A 21150-nucleotide genomic window follows, 5' to 3' on the forward strand; every position below is an offset into this window, starting at 1 on the left:
ACCATCACACCATCAGGATGGACACCATCAGGATGGACCGGCCACACCATCACACCATCAGGCAGGACCGCCCACCATCACACCATCAGGCTGGACCGGCCACACCATCACACCATCAGGATGGACCGGCCACACCATCACGCCATCAATCCATCACACCATCAGGATGGACCGCCCACACCATCACACCATCACACCATCAGGCTGGACCGGCCAACACCATCACACCATCACACCATCAGGCTGGACCGGCCACACCATCACACCATCAGGCTGGACGGCCACACCATCACACCATCAGGCTGGACCGGCCACACCATCACACCATCAGGCTGGACAGGCCACACCATCACACCATCAGGAGCCACACCATCACACCATCAGGATGGACGGCCACGCCATCACACCATCAGGATGGACCGGCCACGCCATCACACCATCAGGATGGACTGGCCACACCATCACACCATCAGGATGGACCGGCCACACCATCACACCATCAGGATGGACCGGCCACACCATCACGCCATCAATCCATCACACCATCAGGATGGACCGGCCACACCATCACACCATCATGCTGGACCGGCCAACACCATCACACCATCACACCATCAGGCTGGACCGGCCACACCATCACACCATCACACCATCAGGCTGGACCGGCCACACCATCACACACTCAGGCTGGACCGGCCACACCATCACACCATCAGGATGGACCGGCCACACCATCACACCATCAGGATGGACCGGCCACACCATCACACCATCAGGATGGACCAGCCACACCATCACGCCATCACACCATCAGGATGGACCATCAGGATGGACCGCCACACCATCACGCCATCATCCTCAAATCATCAAATCATCAGGATGGATGGACATCACACGATCATGCTGGACCGCCAACATCACACCATCACACCATCAGGCTGGATCGGCCACCATCACACCATCAGGCTGGACTGGCCACACCATCACACCATCACACCCTCAGGCTGGACCGGCCACAACATCACACCATCAGGCTGGACCGGCCACACCATCACACCATCAGGATGGACCAGCCACACCATCACACCATCAGGATGGACCAGCCACACCATCACACCATCAGGATGGACCAGCCACGCCATCACACCATCAGGCTGGACACCATCACACCATCAGGCTGGCCATCACACCATCAGGATGGGCCACACCAGGATACCGCCACACCATCACACCATCAGGATGGACCGGCCACACCATCACACCATCACACCATCAGGATGGACCAAAACACCATCACACCATCAGGCTGGACACACCATCAGGATGGACCGGCCACACCATCACACCATCAGGATGGACCGGCCACACCATCACACTATCAGGCTGGACAGGCCACACAATCACACAATCAGGCTGGACCGGCCACACCATCACACCATCAGCATGGACCGGCCACACCATCACACCATCAGGATGGACCGGCCACACCATCACACCATCAGGCTGGACCGGCAACACCATCATATCATCACACCATCACACCCTCAGGCTGGACCGGCCACACCATCACACCATCAGGATTGACCGGCAACACCATCAAACCATCAGGATTGACCGGCCACACCATCACACCATCAGGCTGGACCGGCCACACCATCACACCATCAGGATGGACCGGCCACACCATCAGGATGGACCTGCCACACCATCGGAATGGACCGGCCACACCATCACACCATCAGGCAGGACCGGCCACACCATCAAACCATCAGGCTGGACCGGCCACACCATCACACCATCAGGATGGACCGGCCACACCATCACGCCATCAATCCATCACACCATCAGGATGGACCGCCCACACCATCACACCATCACACCATCAGGCTGGACCGGCCACACCATCACACATCCACCATCAGGCTGGACCGGCCACACCATCACACCATCAGGCTGGAACAGGCCACACCATCACACCATCAGGCTGGAACAGGCTGGACCATCACACCATCCATGGACCACACCATCACACCATCAGGATGGACCGGCCACACCATCACACCTCAGGCTGGACCGGCCACACCATCACACCATCAGGCTGGAACAGGCCACACCATCACACCATCAGGATGGACCGGCCACACCATCACACCATCAGGATGGACCGGCCACACCATCACGCCATCAATCCATCACACCATCAGGATGGACCGGCCACACCATCACACCATCATGCTGGACCGGCCAACACCATCACACCATCAGGCTGGACCTGCCACACCATCACACACTCAGGCTGGACCGGCCACACCAACACACCATCAGGATGGACCGGCCACACCATCACACCATCAGGATGGACCGGCCACGCCATCACACCATCCGGATGGACCGGCCACGCCATCACACCATCAGGCTGGACTGGCCACGCCATCACACCATCAGGATGGACCGGCCACGCCATCACACATCTGGCTGGACTGGCCACACCATCAGGCAGGACCGGCCACACCATCACACCATCAGGCTGGACTGGCCACACCATCACACCATCAGGATGGACCGGCTACGCCATCACACCATCCACACCATCACACCATCAGGATGGACTGGCCACACCATCACACCACCAGGATGGACCGGCCACACCATTACACCATCAGGCTGGACCGGCCACACCATCACACCACCAGGATGGACCGCCACGCCCACACCATTACACCATCAGGATGAACTGGCAACACCATCACACCACCAGGATGGACCAGCCACACCATTACACCATCAGGCTGGACCGGCCACACCATCACACCATCAGGATAGACAGGCCACGCCACTACACCATCACACCATTGCACCATCAGGCAGGACTGGCAACACCATCACACCATCAGGCAGGACTGGCCACACCATCACACCATCACACCATCAGGCTGGACAGGCCACACCATCACGCCATCACACCATCAGGCTGGACTGGCCACACCATCACACCATCAGGATGGACCGGACACACCATCACGCCATCAATCCATCACACCATCAGGATGGACCGGCTCCACCAGGATGGATCACACCATCACACCATCATGCTGGACCGGCCACACCAACACCATCACACCATCACACCATCAGGCAGGACTGGCCACACCATCACCATCACACCATCAGGCAGGACTGGCCACACCATCACACCATCAGGCTGGACAGGCCACACCATCACACCATCAGGATGGACCAGCCACACCATCACACCATCAGAATGGACAGGCCACACCATCACACCATCACACCATCAGGATGGACCGGCCACACCATCACACCATCAGGATGGACCGGCCACACCATCACACCATCAGGATGGACCGGCCACACCATCACACTATCAGGCTGGACAGGCCACACCATCACACCATCACACCATCAGGCTGGACCGGCCACACCATCACACCATCACACCATCAGGATGGACCTGCCACACCATCACACCATCAGGCTGGACCGGCCAAACCATCACACCATCAGGCTGGACCGGCCACACCATCACACCGTCAGGATGGACCGGCCACACCATCACACCATCACACCATCAGGATGGACTGGCCACACCATCACACCATCAGGCTGGACCTGCCACACCATCACACCATCAGGCTGGATCGGCCACGCCATCACACCATCAGGATGGACTGGCCACACCATCACACCATCAGGATGGACAGGCCACACCATCAGGCAGGACCATCACACCATGCACCATCAGGCAGGACTGGCAACACCATCACACCATCAGGCAGGACAGGCCACACCATCACACCATCAGGAATGGACAGGCCACACCATCACACCATCACACCATCAGGATGGAATGGCAAAACACCATCACACCATCAGGCTGGACCGGCCACACCATCACACCATCACGATGGACCGGCCACACCATCACACCATCAGGATGGACCGGCCACACCATCACACCATCACACCATCAGGATGGACTGGCCACACCATCACACCATCAGGATGGACCGCCACGCCACACCATCACACCATCAGAAAACCATCAGGATGGACTGGCCACACCATCACACCATCAGGATGGACTGGCCACACCATCACACCATCAGGAAGGACCGGCCACACCATCACACCATCAGGATGGACCGGCCACGCCATCACACCATCAAACCATCAGGATTGACCGGCCACACCATCACACCATCAGGCTGGACCGGCCACACCATCACACCATCAGGATGGACCGGCCACACCATCACACCATCAGGATGGACCGGCCACACCATCACACCATCAGGCAGGACCGGCCACACCATCAAACCATCAGGCAGGACCGGCCACACCATCAAACCATCAGGCTGGACCGGCCACACCATCACACCATCAGGATGGACCGGCCACCCCATCACACCATCAGGCTGGACAGGCCACACCATCAATCCATCACACCATCAGGATGGACCGCCACACCATCACACCATCACACCATCAGGATGGACACCATCACACCATCAGGCTGGACCGGCCAAACCATCACACCATCACACCATCACACCATCAGGCTGGACCGGCCACACCATCACACCATCACACCATCAGGCTGGACTGGCCACACCATCACACCATCAGGCTGGACCGCCCACACCATCACGCCATCAATCCATCACACCATCAGGATGGACCGCCCACACCATCACACCATCAGGCTGGACCCAGGCCAGGACACCATCACACCATCACACCATCACACCATCAGGATGGACCGGCCACGCCATCACACCATCAGGATGAACCGGCCACACCATCACACCATCAGGATGGACTGGCCACACCATCACACCATCAGGATGGACCGGCCACACCATCACACCATCAATGGCCACAACATCACACCATCAGGATAGACAGGCCACGCCATACACCATCACACCATCACCATCTGGACCAACATCATCACACCATCAGGCAGGACACCATCACACCATCAGGCTGGACCGTCCACACCATCACACCATCAGGCTGGACCGGCCACACCATCACACACACACCATCAGGCTGGAATGGCAAAACACCATCACACCATCAGGATGGACCGGCCACACCACACCATCACACCATCAGGATGGACCGCCACGCCATCACACCATCAGGATGGACCGGCCACACCATCACACCATCAGGCTGGACTGGCCACACCATCACACCATCAGGATGGACCGGCCACGCCATCACACCATCACCATCAGAATGGACTGGCCACACCATCACCACCAGGATGGACTGGCCACACCATCACACCATCAGGCTGAACCGGCCACACCATCACACCATCAGGATGAACCGGCCACACCATCACACCATCAGGATGGACTGGCCACAACATCACACCATCAGGATGGACAGGCCACACCATCACACTATCACACCATCAGGATGGACACCATTGCACCATCAGGCAGGACTGGCAACACCATCACACCATCAGGCAGGACTGGCCACACCATCACACCATCAGGCTGGACAGGCCACACCATCACGCCATCACACCATCAGGCTGGACCGGCCACACCATCAGGATGGACCGGACACACCATCACGCCATCAATCCATCACACCATCAGGATGGACCGGCCACACCATCACAACATCACACCATCATGCTGGACCGGCCAACACCATCACACCATCACACCATCAGGCAGGACTGGCAACACCATCACACCATCAGGCAGGACTGGCCACACCATCACACCATCAGGCTGGACCGGCCACACCATCACACCATCAGAATGGACCGGCCACACCATCACACCATCAGGATGGACTGGCCACAAACACCATCACACCATCAGGCTGGACCGGCCACACCATCACAACATCAGGCTGGACCGCCACACCATCACACCATGGACCGCCACACCATCACACCATCAGGATGGACCACCCACACCATCACACCATCAGGATGGACTGGCCACACCATGCCATGCCATCACACCATCAGGCTGGACCGGCCACACCATCACACCATCAGGAAGGACCGGCCACACCATCACACCATCAGGATGGACCGGCCACGCCATCACACCATCACACCATCAGGATGGACTGGCCACACCATCACACCATCAGGCTGGACCGGCCACACCATCAGGATGGACCGGCCACACCATCACACCATCAGGATGGACCGGCCACACCATCACACCATCACACCATCAGAATGTCTCAACACCACCACACCATCAGGATGTCTCAACACCACCACACCATCAGGATGTCTCAACAGCACCACACTACCACACCACCACACCACCAGAATGTCTCAACACCACCACACCATCAGGATGTCTTAACACCACCACACCATCAGAATGTCTCAACACCACCACACCATCAGGATGTCTCAACACCACCACACTACCACTGTCACGGTTTTCATATGGTGAAGGAGAGTCGGACCAAACTGCAGCGTGTCTATTGTGATCCATGTTTAATAAAACAAACGTAACACGAATCAATACAAAACACTACAAAACAAATAAACGAAAATGAAAACCGAAACAGCCTAAACTGGTGTCAACTAACACAGCACAAGGACATCAAGACACTAAGGACAATCACCCACGGCAACCTCAAAGAATATGGCTAAATATTGTTCCCAATCAGAGACAACGATAAGCACCTGCCTCTGATTGAGAACCACTCCAGACAGCCATAGACTTTGCTAGTTAACCCCACTAGCTACAATCCCAAATACATACACACCAAAACCCCAAGACAAAACACACCACAATACAAAAAATCCATGCCACACCCTGGCCTGACCCAATACATGAAGAAAAACACAAAATACTAGACCAGGGTGTGACAACCACACTACCACACCATCAGAATGTCTCAACAGTGCCTCCCAAGATGAGCTACACCAGAAGACAAGCCGACCCCCCCTAAAAAAAAACGATTCAAAGACAACCTGAAACACAACCTCAAGTTTTGCCAAATCCAGCCGAGCCAATTAACAGATGTTTCCTCTAACCGATCCACCTGTCACTCCAAAACCCTCATAGAAGTTGACAATTTAGGGCTCTATTTAATCTGTAAATCTGAAGCGTTTCAGATTCCGTGAGAGAAATGTAAACGGGATTTTCAATTAAGCCAACATAAGAGGCATTTACCGCGAAGGCAGTCTCGGTAAACATTACCTTTTAAATTTAAATCACGCTGTAAAGCTGAACTTTCATGATGCTGATTGAATAGAACCCTTAGAGAAGGACAGACACAACCATCTAACTGCAGCCAGAGGAAAGCATCACTCCTGCACAACTGGACCAACAACACCAGGGAAAGCACATCTGTCCCACATGCCTCGGAGTCTGTGCTTCAGAACTCAGACCCCTGGGGTCCTGTGTGGCTCAGTCGGTAGAGCATGGCGCTTGCAACGCCAAGTGTCGTGGGTTCGATTCCCGCTGGGACCACCCATATGCAAAAGTAGTGGCCCCAGCCGACTTGTAAGTCACCTTGGACAAAAGCGTCTGCTAAATGGGATATATATATATGACCCCTGAGCTATTCAAGAACCCACAATATACCAAAGTGACGTGCACGAGTTGTCATCGTGGAAACTGACAACTACCAGAGAGAGGAAGAGGCTCTCAACTCAAATAAAAGCCTGCACCGTGACATGAAACCACATCTTACACACCAGAGTACAACACCTTACTACTGCAAACACTGTTTAAGTCAAAAGCCTGACATGCAGAGACACAGCAGTATAGTAAGGGTATGATAAAGCTTGCAGTGAAGCCACATGGACACGTCTGGTAAGCAAGGGTGTGTGTGTACATTCAATGGATGTTTACATCAAATTGTACAATGTCCTACTACAGGGATGGTCAACTTTGATGGGAGTGGGGGCCACACAAAAAAACGGAACTGGTCATGAGCGGCCAAAGTGGCTCGCGGGTTTATGTACCCACATCAATAACCACACATTCAGTCAGAGCCGGCCCGAAGCAAAAACATGGGTTGTTCCTTTAGGGACTCTATTCATTCTTATCGCGGAAATGTAGTGTTACAGTGTGTCCTTTGGGTGGTGTTACAGTGTGTCCTTTGGGTGGTGTTACAGTGTCCTTTGGGTGGTGTTACAGTGCGTCCTTTGGGTGGTGTTAGTGTGTCCTTTGGGTGGTGTTACAATGTGTCCTTTGGGTGGTGTTACAGTGTGTCCTTTGGGTGGTGTTACAGTGTGTCCTTTGGGTGGTGTTACAGTGTGTCCTTTGGGTGGTGTTAGTGTGTCCTTTAGGTGGTGTTTGTGTGTGTCCTTTGGGTGGTGTTACAATGTGTCCTTTGGGTGGTGTTACAGTGTGTCCTTTGGGTGGTGTTACAATGTGTCCTTTGGGTGGTGTTACAGTGTGTCCTTTGGGTGGTGTTACAATGTGTCCTTTGGGTGGTGTTACAGTGTGTCCTTTGGGTGGTGTTACAATGTGTCCTTTGGGTGGTGTTACAATGTGTCCTTTGGGTGGTGTTACAGTGCGTCCTTTGGGTGGTGTTACAATGTGTCCTTTGGGTGGTGTTACAGTGGGTCCTTTGGGTGGTGTTACAGTGTGTCCTTTGGGTGGTGTTTTACTGTGTGTCCTTTGGGTGGTTTTACAGTGTGTCCTTTGGGTGTTGTTACAGTGCGTCCTTTGGGTGGTGTTAGTGTGTCCTTTGGGTGGTGTTACAGTGTGTCCTTTGGGTGGTGTTACAGTGTGTCCTTTGGGTGGTGTTAGTGGGTCCTTTGGGTGGTGTTACAATGTGTCCTTTGGGTGGTGTTACAGTGTGTCCTTTGGGTGGTGTTACAGTGTGTCCTTTGGGTGGTGTTACAGTGTGTCCTTTGGGTGGTGTTACAGTGTGTAGCTAGATACATTATAACGGTGATTCTGCCACAACCAGGACTGTAACTGAATGGTGTTAACTCTCTGTCTGATTCCTTAAGATCCTCTATCTTTGAATTTGATGCATTTAATGTTCAATTCATGAGCTATTCAGTGAGACACAATGACTCAATGCCTTTGTAACTCTGCCAAGGTATCACCAATTACCGGGCGTGAGGTGAATTGAGTAACACTCCCTATACTTTCGAAGCGTTTTTTTGTTTGTTGCAAAAGGTGGGTTAACGCTTGTACAAAAATATTATTCTAAGTCATTGCGTTGTGTAGAAACTGTGACGCCCGAGTCAAGGGTTTGAATTCATGTCAGCCAAACTGATGGTCACAAGCAAGAAACATAACAGCTGTTAATAAGAACGAAATGTGGGCCATTTAATCTGGACAAACAACTTTATTTCTGCTAATGCATCTATACACTGTACATTCAGTCACTGTGGTATATAAGCATAGCTGTTTCCAAACATAATCTCATAAAGTCCTTTACTTTACAATATAGTCCGTGTTGTGAGAGGGTGTCGATGGATGGGGGGGGGCAAGGGAGAGGAAGGAGTAGATAAATAAGCCAAGCGTTTTCCTCATACTATATATGCGTCATTAATAAACGAGAAAGCATACATTTACCTCTTACATAAAAATATTTCTAGAATTGTAAAGTTGATATAGTATTAGCAGCAGCGTAGGGCTAAAATATACATGAGGATGGGGAAAAACCGGCGAGGTGGCGATAGTTCTTGTGTGACCCATTTCTACCATTACTTGATGAAACATTGAATTTGGCCTTACTGCTATTAACCCATAGAAACACATTGAATAACACATTCATACAGTGCATTCAGAAAGTATTCACACCCCTTGACTTTTTCCACATTTTGTTGTGACAGCCTGAATTTAAAATTGATTACATTTAGATTTTTTTTTTTTACACACAATACCCCATAATGTCAAAGCGGAATTATGTTTTCCGAAATGTTTACAAATTAGAAACGAAAAGCTGAAATGTCTTGAGTCAATAAGTATTCAACACCTATGTTATGACAAGCCTAAATAAGTTCAGGAGTAAAACTGTGCTTAACAAGTCACATAATAAGTTGCATGGACTTACTCTGTGTGCATTAATAGTGTTAAACATGATTTTTGAATGACTACCCTATCTCTGTACCCCACACATATGTGTAAGGTCCCTCAGTCGAGCAGTCAATTTCAAACACAGATTCAACCACAAAGACCAGGGAGGTTTTTCAATGCCTCACAAAGGGCACCTATTGGTAGATGGGTAAAAAAACAGACATTGAATATCGCGGACATTGAACATCCCTTTGAGCATATTAATTACACTTTGGATGGTGTATCAATACACCCAATCACTACAAAGAGGCGTCCTTCCTAACTCAAATGACGGAGAGGAAAGAAACCACTCTAGGATTACACCATGAGGCCAATGGTGACTTTTTAAAAAGTTCAGAGTTTAATGGCTGTGATTGGAGAAAACTGAGGATGGATCAACAATATTGTAGTTCTCCACAATACTAACCTAATTGACAGAGTGAAATAACTTTTTGTCCTGAATACAACATATTACTGAGCACAATTCTCCATATTTTCAAGCATAGTGTGGCTGCATCATGTTATGGGTATGCTTATAATTGTTAAGGACTTTTCAGGATAAAAAAAGAAACAGAATGGTTCTAAGCACAAGCAAAATCCTAAAGGAAAATCTGGTTCAGTCTGTTTTCCACCAGACACTGGGAGATGTATTCCCCTTTCAGCAGGACCATAACCTAAAACACAAGGCCAAATCTACACAGGAGTTGCTAACTAAGAAAACATTTAATGTTCCTAAATGGCCGAGTCAGTTTTGACTTAAATCTACTTGAAAATCTATGGTTGTCTAGCAATGATCAACACCCCATTTGACCGAGCTTGAAGATTTAAAAAAAAATATGATGGGCAAATGTGGCACAATCCAGGTGTGGAAAGCTCTTAGAAACGTTCCCAGAAAGACTCAGCTGGAATTGTTGCCAAAGGTACTTCTACAAAGTATTGACTCGGGGATGAGAATACTTATGTAAATTAAGATATTTCTGTATTTCATTTTCAATAAATTAGCAGAATTGTCTAAAACATGTTTTCACTTTGTCATTATGGGGTTTTGTGAGTAGATGGGTGAGACAAAACATATATTTAAAACATGTTTTATTCAGGCTGGAACATAACAAAATGTGGAATAAGTCAAGGGTTATGAACACTTTCTGAAGGCACTGTACACTATCTGATATTGAATATATTGTAAAAAATAGATGAACTGGTGAAAAAAGTATTTCAATATAAAGACCTTACAGTAAAATAAAAATCGAAATAATTGGATAAACAACATGTTTATGTAGAGAATATTCTCTAATGCACTGCAATAACTGTTTTTGAAACATGTTCTTGGTTATTAAAACACAAGCCAAAACAAAACAAGACAGCTGTGAGAAAAGATTTGTTTTGGATAAAAAGGAAACACCATGTACATATATAATACAATATTGTAAAAATGAAAGATTATTTACACTTGTAAATTCTTATATTTTTAAATCTTCACACTGGCTAGTTTTATATGTTCTACTGTTATTGCTTCTTCTTTGTCCTCCATTTAGCAAAATGGTTCTTATTTAAAAAATAATAAATCATTTATGCGTTTTTTTCTTTTACTTGGGAGCAAAGAGCCAATGTCGTCATTTTCTCCCTTTTTTTGTAGAAAACCATGAAAAGGAAACTACAAATATCAATTCACTTGAGTGTAAAAACAACTATAAAATGTACCAATTTTAGGTCTGCAAAAGTCACAGACTCAGTGTCAGTCTCTAAATAACATTGGCCTTTCTAATGTTTGTTAAGACATGGGGCTCGGACATAATGCCTTCTTCACTAGTTAGAGATGTCCACATTTGGATAGACAGACCAAATCTCATAAAAATGGTAGGTCATCTTTTTCTACAACCTAGAGTGAACCTCATAATACCGCATAGCTATGGTATCTGTTGATACCTATAATTATTTTTGACATGCATATCTCTAAAAGAACATTTCTGAATGAATTCAAGGAATCATTCAAAATGCCTTATTAGATTTTTTTTTTTTTTTTTTTTTACAATTATAAGTCGTTAAATTGTTTCTGCTCAAAAAGAAGAAGAGTAAATGTAATTACCGCCTTAGACTGTATTGGGTTAGAAATACTGGGGGAAAAAGCTGCATCTTGTAGCTTGAGCAATGTAGTCAAGTCAGGCCTATCCAGAGGGATAGTGCAGAGAGAAGAAAGAATGAAAATGTCCCCTCCGTCGACAAGTGTCTGCACTGTGTGTGACAGGCGTGACATCTGCACTGTGTGTGACAGGCGTGACATCTGCACTGTGTGTGACAGACGTGACATCTGCACTGTGTGTGACAGGCGTGACATCTGCACTGTGTGTGACAGGCGTGACATCTGCACTGTGTGTGACAGACTTGACATCTGCACTGTGTGTGACAGGCGTGACATCTGCACTGTGTGTGACAGGCGTGACATCTGCACTGTGTGTGACAGGCGTGACATCTGCACTGTGTGTGACAGGCGTGACATCTGCACTGTGTGTGACAGGCGTGACATCTGCACTGTGTGTGACAGGCGTGACATCTGCACTGTGTGTGACAGGCGTGACATCTGCACTGTGTGTGACAGGCGTGACATCTGCACTGTGTGTGACAGGCGTGACATCTGCACTGTGACGGTAATGACATCCCATGGTGGAGTTGACTCTTCAGCACGTTCCTACTGAGGCCAAATACAAACAGTTACTTCATCGCCAGCGTTCCTGATCTGGAAAACCCTCTGCTCACTTTCAGGCACTTGAGGTTGTCCAGCATTGTGTTTGAACTTCAGGTTGTGTTTTTTGCGTGTACATGTAAAGTTAATTTTCTTGAACTATGTAATGAACATGGTTAGATTCTCTAGAAAAGACAGGCTTGCTGTACAACACAATACAATCCTTACATGTACAGTATCAATGCCCAATAATGACTATATGCATGGCAAACCTTCTCAAATGTCATGCATATGAATGAAAATATATGAGTTTTCTATTGGAAAAAAAGGAACATAAGAAACAAGCCATAAAAATATCCCACATTTAAAACAACAACATCAACAACCAAAGGAAAAAAGCATAAACACAATGTACATTGTAATTAGCATTGTTCCCATTCTGAACTGGAGCATTATAAAATGTATTTTTTATTAATCATCTATATCATTTTTTATTAATCCTCTTTATGTTTTTTTTTCTGGTAAATATATGAGCAATGTGTCTTCAGACTGTCATAATCACTGCCTTCCCATGAATGGTCTAAAAGCACTGTGTTTCACACCTTGGAACGTGGATGAATCGCTGTCGTATTAATAAATACCCACATTTTAGGAGAGTTGGGCGCCCATGCCATTTTCTCTTTTGCAACCCTACATCCCACTGTCTTTAATTGTTAATTGACAACAAAAATGGTATAATTAGTGCCAAAAAAGATTGGAATTACATTTTTCCAACAGCCCAAACTGTATCAGCAAGCAAGCATGTAGACCCCTTTTCTCTCTTTTTATTTACAATATTTTGTCTTAAACACATGATTACATTGCATTTAAATGAGTTGCATATAATAACAAAATGCTCACTTGGATTTGTATTGTTGTTGTCATGGATATATCCTCTCCAATGTAAGATTGAAGACAATAATGGGAGTATAAGGCATTATAACAGTATTTTGTAATGACAAAGTGCGATTCATTATTGTAAAAAAACAAAACACATATATATATATATATTTACATACCATCATTTAATTAAAAAATAAAATGTTGTGGTTCTGGCTAAAGGCGCCACTTCCAGCCCTAAAATCATAGTATTCAAAAATTGTATTTTCGATCTTCATTTGAGCAAGTCATGCCAACTCTCGCTAATCAAATGGAAAGCAGTAAAGCCGGCTTCAGCTAGTTTTAACCAACAGTCCCAGGGGGAAACCCAGCAGAAGTCCTGTGTACAAATCTGGGCTTCAGATTGCACCCAGATACAAAATGATCACAAAGTGTATCTTTATAAGATAAGACTTTTGGGTTTTAACCCAACTGCTCACAAACACATAATGAAGACAAGTGTGTATGCTGTTTCGCGTGCTTGTGTGAACATCTCTTGTTGTTAATATCTAAATGAAATGCTCACCCTAAGAGGTGTGCCAGAACACACAGATACAGCACCTGTGTCAAAGAGAGAAAACATCTCGTCCAATGCAATCCTCTGACCCCTTCCATAGTAAACTTCATGATGTATTAATGGAATAGTAGACAAGTGTTATACTTTTCCTCAATGGATCAGAATGGCCTCCTCTACACACCAACTAACCATGATGGCACTGGCGGTAGTTTGTCTTGCTTGCTGTCTGTTAATATCTTTTGCAAATCCATTTTTTTTTTGTCTCCAAGCTCTTATAGCACAAAGAAGCAAAGAAAATGTTTTCGTACATTTTTTTTTTTACACATTGTTATGCAGTCTCTTAAATAGCTTATAAGGTCATGAAATTCTCCAACTTCTTCACGGGAAACGAAGCAGAAGCCCTGCTGGGGCACGCCTGAGGAGTCCAGTCCGACTTCCTGGCTCCTCGTCCATTTTGTCTCAAAACAGGCCAGTTGTAAAAGTATTGTATTATTATCTTCTTCTTTTTTTATCATAGAAAAGTTTTTATCCAAAATGTTCACCAGTTTCTGTCTCAGAAAATACAGGCTCAACTAAATGTTGTGCTAAATATATATATATATTTTTTTCCGATCCAATTTTCAGTTTGTGGAGGAGAGGTGCGTTTTCAGTGCTTGTCCTAGTAACAACTTGGTCCATGTACAAATATCAACCACTAGTAACAGCTTGGTACATGTACAAATACCAACAACTAGTAACAACTTGGTACATGTACAAATACCAACAACTAGTAACAACTTGGTACATGTACAAATACCAACAACTAGTAACAACTTGGTACATGTACAAATACCAACAACTAGTAACAACTTGGTACATGTACAAATACCAACAACTAGTAACAACTTGGTACATGTACAAATACCAACAACTAGTAACAACTTGGTACATGTACAAATACCAACAACTAGTAACAACTTGGTACATGTACAAATACCAACAACTAGTAACAACTTGGTCCATGTACAAATACCAACAACTAGTAACAACTTGGTCCATGTACAAATACCAACAACTAGTAACAACTTGGTACATGTACAAATACCAACAACTAGTAACACCTTGGTCCATGTACAAATACCAACAACTAGTAACAGCTTGGTACATGTACAAATACCAACAACTAGTAACAACTTGGTACATGTACAAATACCAACAACTAGTAACAACTTGGTACATGTACAAATACCAACAACTAGTAACAACTTGGTCCATGTACAAATACCAACAACTAGTAACAACTTGGTACATGTACAAATACCAACAACTAGTAACAACATGGTACATGTACAAATACCAACAACTAGTAACAACTTGGTACATGTTAAAATACCAAGTTTTATTTCCTTTGTTTCTCTTTCCAAGGATGCATCCAAGCACTCATACAATTTGTGTGAGGATGGATACACGCACACATAGAGGATTGATATTTCTACTTTTCTCTATTCTGTCTCGGTGGTCTCAGGCGTAGTTTTATTTTAGGTGCTGATAGTGGGGGATTGACGCGGGGTTGTTCATGGGAAGGGTTAGTTGTTGACAGGGTTGTCCTGGGTAGGCGTGTTCTGCTCCTTGGGCCACAGCTGCCGCTGCAGCTCCTTGACCACTCTCTCCAGGTGTTCCCTGGCTTCCCGCTCCTGCAGTAGGTCTGCCCGGAGCTGCTCGCGATCCGCCTCGGCATGCTGGAGCTTCATCTGCAGGTCCTCGATCTGGAACCAAACAAAAAGCACCATTAAGGGTGGAGCTGAGGACCCAGGCTATATGACTGGTGTGTCTACTTTCAGGGAAGGGTTGAGCTGAGGACCCAGGCTATATGACTGGTGTGTCTACTTTCGGGGAAGGGTTGAACTGAGGACCCAGGCTATATGACTGGTGTGTCTACTTTCAGGGAAGGGTTGAACTGAGGACCCGGGCTATATGACTGGTGTGTCTACTTTCATCATTTTTTGTTGTTTCTTGTTAACTACCTAATATCATGCTGTAAACTCTTAAAAACACACACACACACACACACACACACACACACACACACACACACACACACACACACACACACACACACACACACACACACACACACACACACACACACACACACACACACACACACACACACACACACACACACAGCCAGTGGCCACATCCTTCTCTCTGCGCGTGCAAACCTCTAAGTCTCTCCACATCCTGCCCAGAAACAGGGTTAAGACAAGCCCTAACCCTAACCGAGACACACAACAGTGAACATTGGGACGAGCCCTGACATAGACCTAACTTAGCTGTCTCCCCAAAGCCTGCAAACGCTATAAAAACAATAAACATTTTAAACATTCACTCAAATAAAGGCTTTTATGGCAGGTTGTTATGACAGGGCTTTATGGCAGGTTGTTATGACAGGGCTTTATGACAGGGCTTTATGACAGGTTGTTATGACAGGGCTTTATGACAGGGCTTTATGACAGGGCTTTATGGCAGGTTGTTATGACAGGGCTTTATGGCAGGGCTTTATGGCAGGGCTTTATGGCAGGTTGTTTTGACAGGGCTTTATGGCAGGTTGTTATGACAGGGCTTTATGACAGGGCTGGAAAGGGAATTGTTCTTTTTAGAGAAACTACAGACAGGAATCGAGTGTACCTCCCCTTTGTTTTGTCTAATCTACATTTCCCATGATGCTTAACAGGAACTAGACATCTCTTCCTGTTTCCTCTTTGGGTTACACCCATTTATTTTTGACGGAGGAAACATTTTTTTTCTCTTTCCCCATTGACCATGAGAAGACTTAGCCTTGGTGTTAGACAAAAATGATGCAATTACTCTGAGGGCTAGCTTCCGTTCCGAGTGTTTATGTAATCACACTCAGACTACAGACACTGCTCTGTCTGGGTTTGTGTTGCCCGTGTGTGTGTGTGTTGTGTGTGTCCTCACCTGTGTGGAGTACTTGGCGCGCAGGCGACCTGCCTCGCAGCCCTTGTCACACACTCTGAGCTGCCGGGCATGCTCCAGCTCCCTCTTCAGATGCACGCGCGACTCGTTTGCCTCCTTTATCTTTTTCTCGCTCTCGGCACGAAGGCGCTCAATCTCCTTCCTCAGGTTCCGCTTGGCCTCCGTGGCCTCCCTGAGCTTCTCTTTCTTAGCCAATCGCAGGAACTCCAACTCCTAGGGAACAGTTCACACATGAGCTAAATAGAGGTCGCATTACTGAGTTGGCGTCAACTCATTAGCATTCCTGAGTACAGGTTAGTGTAACCTAATTAGCATAAGCCTACAGAGGAAGAGTTGGCATTAAACCTATTCAAGGACACTAACATCAAACAACAAGCAAGCTGTTGACATTGAGCCTGGGGAAGCCCCGTTGAACTTTGAACCTTCTGAAAGTCATAGCGAACTCCTGGAAAACAGATAAAGAGCTATCGTTAAACAAAAGGTTATGAAAGCTCAACCCAAACACAATGTAAGCATAATGTAAGGTTACGATTGTGGAAGACATTGTTCTGCACAAATCAAGTCAAGGGTGGCAGGGGTTTCAGTCAAGTGGTTTCAGTCAATGATACATTCATATGAAGATCAAGAAACAGAGCTTTACAAGAAAAAAAACTGTTCTATTACACCACAGCCCAGTGTTTACTAGAGGTCAAGGGTTAAGGAGATGAGAGGGCGAACAGAAGTGAGGTTTCCTTCCTCTTTGAAACTGAGAGACTAACAGATTTCTGGTGTGTGTGTGTGTGTGTGTGTGTGTGTGTGTGTGTGTGTGTGTGTGTGTGTGTGTGTGTGTGTGTGTGTGTGTGTGTGTGTGTGTGTGTGTGTGTGTGTGTGCGTGCGTTCCTGTGGAAACTCACTTGTCATGGGAACCTAACTGCCAGGACAAGCGTATCTGTCCTCAAGCTTTGTTAGCTACCTCGTTAAAGTATGATGAAAAGAACCCAACTACAATCCTCCAGTCTACTTCTTGCTCAATTTACTAAATGTCCTGTCTGGTAAATTAAGTACAACTTTGAACAAGAGTGATTGCTTACTCTCAACTGGCTGCTGTTTTAAACTGGGACGTTTGTTGTGTTAGTGTTACTCATCTCTATCTCCAGACAATGACTTAACGTAAGCCAAGTGGAACACAGTCATTCAAGAATGTTTCGTCTTGGGAGGATGCACTTTGTGTACCATCGCACACACACAGTTGTCGCTCGTTTCAAAAAACAATTATTGGTATCTTTCCAAGACCAAAATAAAATGGAAGTCAACCCCGTCTGCTTTCGCAGCAACATCCGTTTGTCGGTTGTTTTTTGCCAAGTCATGGTGTAAGCTGCCAGGCCTCTGAGTTAGAGCCCTTCTGTGTTAGTTGCTTAAGTCATGGTGTAAGCTGCCAGGCCTCTGAGTTAGAGCCCTTCTGTGTTAGTTGCTTAAGTCATGGTGTAAGCTGCCAGGCCTCTGAGTTGGAGCACTTCTGTGTTAGTTGCTTAAGTCATGGTGTAAGCTGCCAGGCCTCTGAGTTAGAGCACTTCTGTGTTAGTTGCTTAAGTCATGGTGTAAGCTGCCAGTTAGAGCACTTCTGTGTTAGTTGCTTAAGTCATGGTGTAAGCTGCCAGGCCTCTGAGTTAGAGCACTTCTGTGTTAGTTGCTTAAGTCATGGTGTAAGCTGCCAGGCCTCTGAGTTAGAGCACTTCTGTGTTAGTTGCTTAAGTCATGGTGTAAGCTGCCAGGCCTCTGAGTTGGAGCACTTCTGTGTTAGTTGCTTAAGTCATGGTGTAAGCTGCCAGGCCTCTGAGTTAGAGCACTTCTGTGTTAGTTGCTTAAGTCATGGTGTAAGCTGCCAGGCCTCTGAGTTAGAGCACTTCTGTGTTAGTTGCTTAAGTCATGGTGTAAGCTGCCAGGCCTCTGAGTTAGAGCCCTTCTGTGTTAGTTGCTTAAGTCATGGTGTAAGCTGCCAGGCCTCTGAGTTAGAGCACTTCTGTGTTAGTTGCTTAAGTCATGGTGTGCTACAGTACTGAGTTCCTTCTGTGTTAGTTGCTTAAGTCATGGTTTGCCCCTCTGTCTAGCACTTTAAGCTTAAAGTAACACTTTCCCCTCTGTCTAGCACTTAAGAGTTTGAGGAAATTAAGACACACTGACATTAGTAAAAAACAGGGCTAAGCCTAGGCATTAGTAAAAAAAACAGGGCTAAAGCCTAGGCATTGAGTTAAACTTCTGTGGTTGCTTAAGTCAAAGCCTAGGCACTAGTAAAAAGCACTTCTGGGCTAAAGCCTAGGCATGGTGTAAGCTGCCAGGGCTAAAGCCTTAGGCATTAGTGAAAACAGGGCTAAAGCCTAGGCATTAGTGAACTTCTGGGCTAAAGCCTAGGCATTAGTAAAAAAAAAACACTTTCCCCTCTGGCATTAACAGGGAAATTAAAGCCTAGGCATTAGTAAAAAACAGGGCTAAGCCTAGGCATTAGTAAAAAAAACAGGGCTAAAGCCTAGGCATTAGTAAAAAAAAACAGGGCTAAAGCCTAGGCACTAGTAAAAAAACAGGGCTAAAGCCTAGGCATTAGTAAAAAAAAAACAGGGCTAAAGCCTAGGCATTAGTGAAAACAGGGCTAAAGCCTAGGCATTAGTAAAAACAGGGCTAAAGCCTAGGCATTAGTAAAAAAAAATACAGGGCTAAAGCCTAGGCATGAGTGAAAACAGGGCTAAAGCCGAGGCATTAGTAAAAACAGGGCTAAAGCCTAGGCATGAGTGAAAACAGGGCTAAAGCCTAGGCGTTAGTAAAAAAAAAACAGGGCTAAAGCCTAGGCATTAGTAAAAGAAAAACAGGGCTAAAGCCTAGGCATTAGTAAAAAAAACAGGGCTAAAGCCTAGGCATTAGTAAAAACAGGGCTAAAGCCTAGGCATTAGTAAAAACAGGGCTAAAGCCGGGGCATTAGTAATAACAGGGCTAAAGCCGGGGCATTAGTAATAACAGGGCTAAAGCCTAGGCATTAGTAAAAACAGGGCTAAAGCCTAGGCATTAGTAAAAACAGGGCTAAAGCCTAGGCATTAGCTCTGGGTCCTCGGATCTTAGCCAAGGTGCCCCAGCACACAGGGATAGTTTATCAGCCTTTCTCTGCAATGCATGAATGTATATTTTATACCTATTCATGGATATTTGATTATATATTTGTGAATTGGGGTATAGGATAGTTGATTGATGGGTCTCTGTACCTGTTGAAGGCTGCGTTTGGCCTGCAGGGCTGAGCCCAGCTTCTCCTCCTGCTTCACCCGCATCTTGACGATCTCATGCAGAAACTTCTCCTTAGACTCCTTGGAGTCCAGCCCGCTGTCCAGCGCCTGCCTCAGGATCTCCAACTCTGATTCCAGACCCCCCGGCCCGGGGCCCTCGGGGGCCAACACGACCGCCATTGCTGCTGCTGCTACCCCAGCGAGAGGGCCGTCCTCGGGGCTCAACATCGCCGACGTCACCGTACACACTGGGACCTGGGCGCCGGGCGAGCTTATGTCCTTGGCAGAGCTGGAGGAGGTGAAGGTTGGGGAGGAGAGGGAGGACAGGGACGAAGTGACTGGGGAAAGAGAGGAGAGAGTGTGTACGGTTACGTTTTGTGTCAGAGGTTTTCACTTCAAACATAACATGTTTCTGAGTTACTCACATTCCTCTCGGCTCTCCACCTCAATCTCCACTTCTGAGTCCTTGTCCTCTTGGTGTGGGAGCTTGCTGGCTGCAGCCGAAGGGGAGCAGGGGGGCTTGTGGCCTGGGTGCGGGAGCTCCCCTGTGGCCCTCCTCTTCCGGGTCCTGGATATGGGGCTGGCCCCCTTTCCTGGGGCCTTGCCGGCACTGGGGTGGGAGGTGCTAGGCACGGACGGCGACAGGGGCCCTGCCTTTGTCAGGGGTGGGGGTGTGAGGGCCACGTTTGGGGACACAGCGTTCTCCATGGTCTTAAAGTTGTAAAGGCTGAGAGGGTGAGACGGACAGAGACAGAAAGAGACAGA

At 47.2% G+C, this 21150-nt stretch overlaps 1 protein-coding gene and 1 non-coding gene across 2 annotated transcripts; one reads left to right on the top strand and one right to left on the bottom strand.

The window, feature by feature from the left end:
- Nucleotides 1-7420: 7420 nt before the first annotated feature.
- Nucleotides 7421-7496, top strand: trnaa-ugc (transfer RNA alanine (anticodon UGC)). The gene has a single exon. It is a non-coding gene; the product is annotated as a tRNA-Ala (tRNA).
- A 1820-nt stretch (nt 7497-9316) lies between these two features.
- LOC135503928 (ski oncogene-like) lies at nt 9317-21144 on the bottom strand. The gene is made up of 4 exons (XM_064922117.1): nt 20811-21144; nt 20368-20723; nt 17123-17353; nt 9317-15909 (listed from the first exon to the last, which is right to left on the bottom strand). The coding sequence occupies exons 1-4, from the start codon at nt 21091-21093 to the stop codon at nt 15730-15732; spliced, it is 1050 nt and encodes a 349-aa protein (XP_064778189.1). The 5' UTR covers nt 21094-21144; the 3' UTR covers nt 9317-15729.
- Between the last annotated feature and the right edge of the window lie 6 nt (nt 21145-21150).

The sequence above is a fragment of the Oncorhynchus masou genome, chromosome 18, assembly GCF_036934945.1.
Source record: "Oncorhynchus masou masou isolate Uvic2021 chromosome 18, UVic_Omas_1.1, whole genome shotgun sequence".
NCBI lineage: Eukaryota > Metazoa > Chordata > Actinopteri > Salmoniformes > Salmonidae > Oncorhynchus > Oncorhynchus masou.